Source organism: Diachasma alloeum, unplaced genomic scaffold (genome assembly GCF_001412515.2).
Source record: "Diachasma alloeum isolate Michigan unplaced genomic scaffold, Dall2.0 Dall_scaffold_00326, whole genome shotgun sequence".
Taxonomy (NCBI): domain Eukaryota; kingdom Metazoa; phylum Arthropoda; class Insecta; order Hymenoptera; family Braconidae; genus Diachasma; species Diachasma alloeum.
Window position 1 is genome coordinate 932787 of NW_021680465.1, and position 3620 is coordinate 936406.

The 3620-nt window shown below is 34.8% G+C and overlaps 2 protein-coding genes across 2 annotated transcripts in view; both read right to left on the reverse strand.

Annotated features, from left to right (window-relative positions):
* The window catches only part of LOC107040268 (prolyl 4-hydroxylase subunit alpha-1), a 115822-nt gene extending 114133 nt beyond the window's left edge, over window positions 1-1689 (reverse strand). Inside the window, exon 1 of the mRNA XM_015260286.1 lies at window positions 1613-1689. The gene's annotated coding sequence lies outside the window, so the exon portion shown is untranslated. The remainder of the gene's footprint in view (window positions 1-1612) is intronic.
* Window positions 1690-1692: 3 nt separating this feature from the next.
* LOC107040215 (von Hippel-Lindau tumor suppressor homolog) lies at window positions 1693-2918 on the reverse strand. The gene is made up of 2 exons (XM_015260183.1): window positions 2698-2918; window positions 1693-1960 (listed from the first exon to the last, which is right to left on the reverse strand). Exons 1-2 carry the CDS (start codon window positions 2916-2918, stop codon window positions 1693-1695), a joined length of 489 nt encoding a protein of 162 aa, XP_015115669.1.
* Between the last annotated feature and the right edge of the window lie 702 nt (window positions 2919-3620).

Here is a 3620-nt window from a genome sequence, read left to right on the forward strand (position 1 = left end):
CCCCCGCCCGAACGATCGAACTCACGTGACCGGCTTCCACAAGCGACCGAGGACTTACTCGTCTCTGTCTCATTCGTCTTTCAATTTCTTTTTGATTTTTTTTTCATTCTGTTTTTATTTTTTTTTCTTCTGCAGAGTCCACACAAACAGCTGGGAAAAATTTATGAAGCCACTAGGAGTAACGAATTTAGTTCAGAAAATACGATTATTACTCCCCGTATTACTCCCCGTACATGGGTCCTGTGTCTTGGAGGGTGTTCATTTGGAGCTGTTGGCACATCTCGATCAATAGATATTCCGAGAGATAGAAAATTTCAACGAGAGAGTGCTGGGGGAGCACTGAATATACCCAGATATGTATAATACAGGCGGGGAAAAGGGTATTTTAATTGAGCTGATGAATTTATTCGAACGATTTTTTATAGACAATTTACTCACTTCAGATAAATTGTGGAGTGAGCAAATAATTTTTTTCAAGTCACGGCATCGTTTGCTTGCTTGCAGAGGAAATGTAACATTTTTGGGATGATCGAGTGTAGTTTTGTCTTAAATCCTTTTCAAATATTCAGGATAAAAAATAAGAACCTGTTGGGGGGTTTAGTCTTCCTACTGAAGGATGTAAAATGTCGATTTGTATGGAATCCTGGGTATGTCATACATGAATGATGAGACTCATCAGCATTCTTTCTTGAATGTCACACGCTTGGAACATTTTATAGTGGAACGAGACTAGAAGTCATTGACTTATTTTGTGGTTTTGTTGATAGTTGTGCGACTGAATATTCGACATTCACCATTGGGCATTGAACATTCAATATTCACCATTCAACACTGAACATTTAATATTCAACATTCATAATTAAATATTTATCACTGAACGTTCAACTTTCACCATTGAACATTCAAAATTCAACATTCAACACTGAACATCGGACATTCAACATTTACTATTGAACATCCAAAATTCAACATTCAACACTGAACATCAAATAGTCAACATTTACCTTTGAACACTGAACATTCAATGTTGAATATTCAACAGTCAACAATCAACATCCGCCTTGGAACCATCAACCATTACCATTCAACACTGAACATTGAATATTCAACATTTACCATTGAACATTTGAAATTCAACATTCAACACTGAACATCGAATAGTCAACATTTACCTTTGAACACTGAACATTCAATGTTAAATATTCAACAGTCAACAATCAATATCCGTCTTGGAACCATCAACCATTACCATTCAACACTGAACATCGAATATTCAACATTTACCATTGAACATTTGAAATTCAACATTCAACACTGAACATCGAATAGTCAACATTTATGTTTGAACATTGAACTTTCAACATCCGCCATTCAACATTGCATATTCAACATTCACCATCGAACATCGAACATTCACGGAATATTCAACATTGAACATTCAATCCAGACAATTCCATCTCTCCCCAAACGACCGCTAAAAGATGTAACAAATCGATTTATATGGAGATGTTGAGGATAATACATGAATGCCTCGCCTCATCAGCATTCTCCCTTGAATGTCACACGCCCGCAACATTTTACAGTGAAACAAGTCTAGAAGTCATTGACTTACCTTGTACTGCTGTTGAGAGTCGTGCGCCCGAATATGTTGACTCGCTTTCATTACATTCAGGACACAGGGTCTTCCCGTTGTCAGGGCTCTGCAAAATCACCCTTTCGAGGTAACATCGAGGCCAATTCGTATTGAAGACTCTGCGGTATTTCGAGGAGAAAAGCGTGATAGTCGTGACGCAGACGACGCTTTATTACACGTAAAGAGAGATCGCGGAGAGTGTAGATTGGCAGGGTGATATTCACTTGGGTCCGCTCGATCATTTGTGGGAGTTCATGACGGGGCATGTCAAGATATCGAGCGAACCAGGGCTGAGGGAGAAATACGTCTTTGCCATCCACCACGAATCTGTAATGAATAATTAGATCATTTGTGGTTTAATCAATATTGTTGAATAATTCAAATTCAAAATTTCGTGGATAATTTAGTAATGATTTTCGGGAGAAATTTCATTGAATTTCAGGGGAGAGGGAAAAAAAAACATGTTTCAAAAGAAAAGAAATCATATTTCAAATTTTTTGAGGCAATTTAATGGAATTCACGATTTTTCAACAGCAGACGAATGAAGACGAGAATTCCCCAACTTGCATGAATTTTCAATGAAAAAAACATGAATATTCAGCGAAATCAAGCTAAATTTTCAATTCACTGAAAATTACAAGAAAAATTTACCTGCAGTTTACGAATTTTCTCATAAAATTGTAAATTTTCAATGACAAAATTCCTCGAAATTTCAGTGGAATTATAATATGATGAAAAAATCGTTAGAATGTATCAAATCACAGTGAATTTTTCTGATTTGTATTCATTTTTATGGAATAATTGAATTAAAATTTAAATTATGGCATCCAATTTTGAGTTTTCAATTACGAAATTCCTAAAATCCTCAATGGAACAAGAATTTTTAACAATGTAACAATTAAATAAAATTTATAAGGAACTCCATGAACGATATTTCAATATTCGCAAGAAAAAACTTCAGTCAAAAAACCTTGAACCTCTCTCCCCACCTGATTCATTCCACACACGTCAACCTCTTTCGTAATACAAAGAATAGCGAAATAAAAAAAAAATTGTAATTCTACCTGTCTCTCGTATCTTCCTCCACAAAAATCCAAGGATGAGTGGCAAAAGTATTGATATCCAAGCGATCCCCAGGATTCAATATACCATAACGAACAGCGAGCCCTTCATAATCGATCCAGAGTACTTCGACGTCGTGAGTGGTGGTATTGATGAACCTCACGAAAGAACTGTGACGATTGTTGATGGATCTCAAAATCTGGGGCGCGTCATTTGTACCCATTTTATCCTCATCGCTCAGCCTTGTGGAAACCAACAAGTGACGGAGTGTTCCGATTCATTCGACGATGTTTGCGATGAATTTCTTCAGAACTTGTTGAAACTTCCAGTGTCTAGAACATAAAAAAAATCCATTAACTTGAAAATATTCATCATTTTTCTCGTAGTATCTGAGGAAAACCAAAAAATAGACTAGAATATTTAAAAAAAGTATTGCCAGAATTTTTGCTATTAAATTTGTTTCCATCCCTTCGACAAGAAAAATTTTCATGTCTAGAACATAAAAAATTCCATTCAACTAAAAATTGTCATCTCTAACTTCAATTCCAACTCTTAAAAAAATTCATCAGGACCAAAAAATTGACTGAAATATAAAAAAAGTATTGCTAGAATTTTTGCAGTTAAATTTGAATTCCAATCCTTCAAGAAGAAGAAAAATTTTCATTTCTGGAAAGTCTAGAATTCGGTTTGATTGAGAGTTTTCATCCCTCAATTCAAATTCCAACCCTTAAAAAAAATCAAGACCAAAAAATAGACTAAATTATAAAAAAAAGTCTTGCCAGAAATTTTTGAATTAAATTTGAATTCTATTCCTGCAAAAATAGAAAATGTTCACATCGACAACAAAATTCCACTCAATAAAAAATATTCATCATTTTTCTCGCATTCTCTGATCGAAAACAAAAAATGGAATGAAATAAAAAAA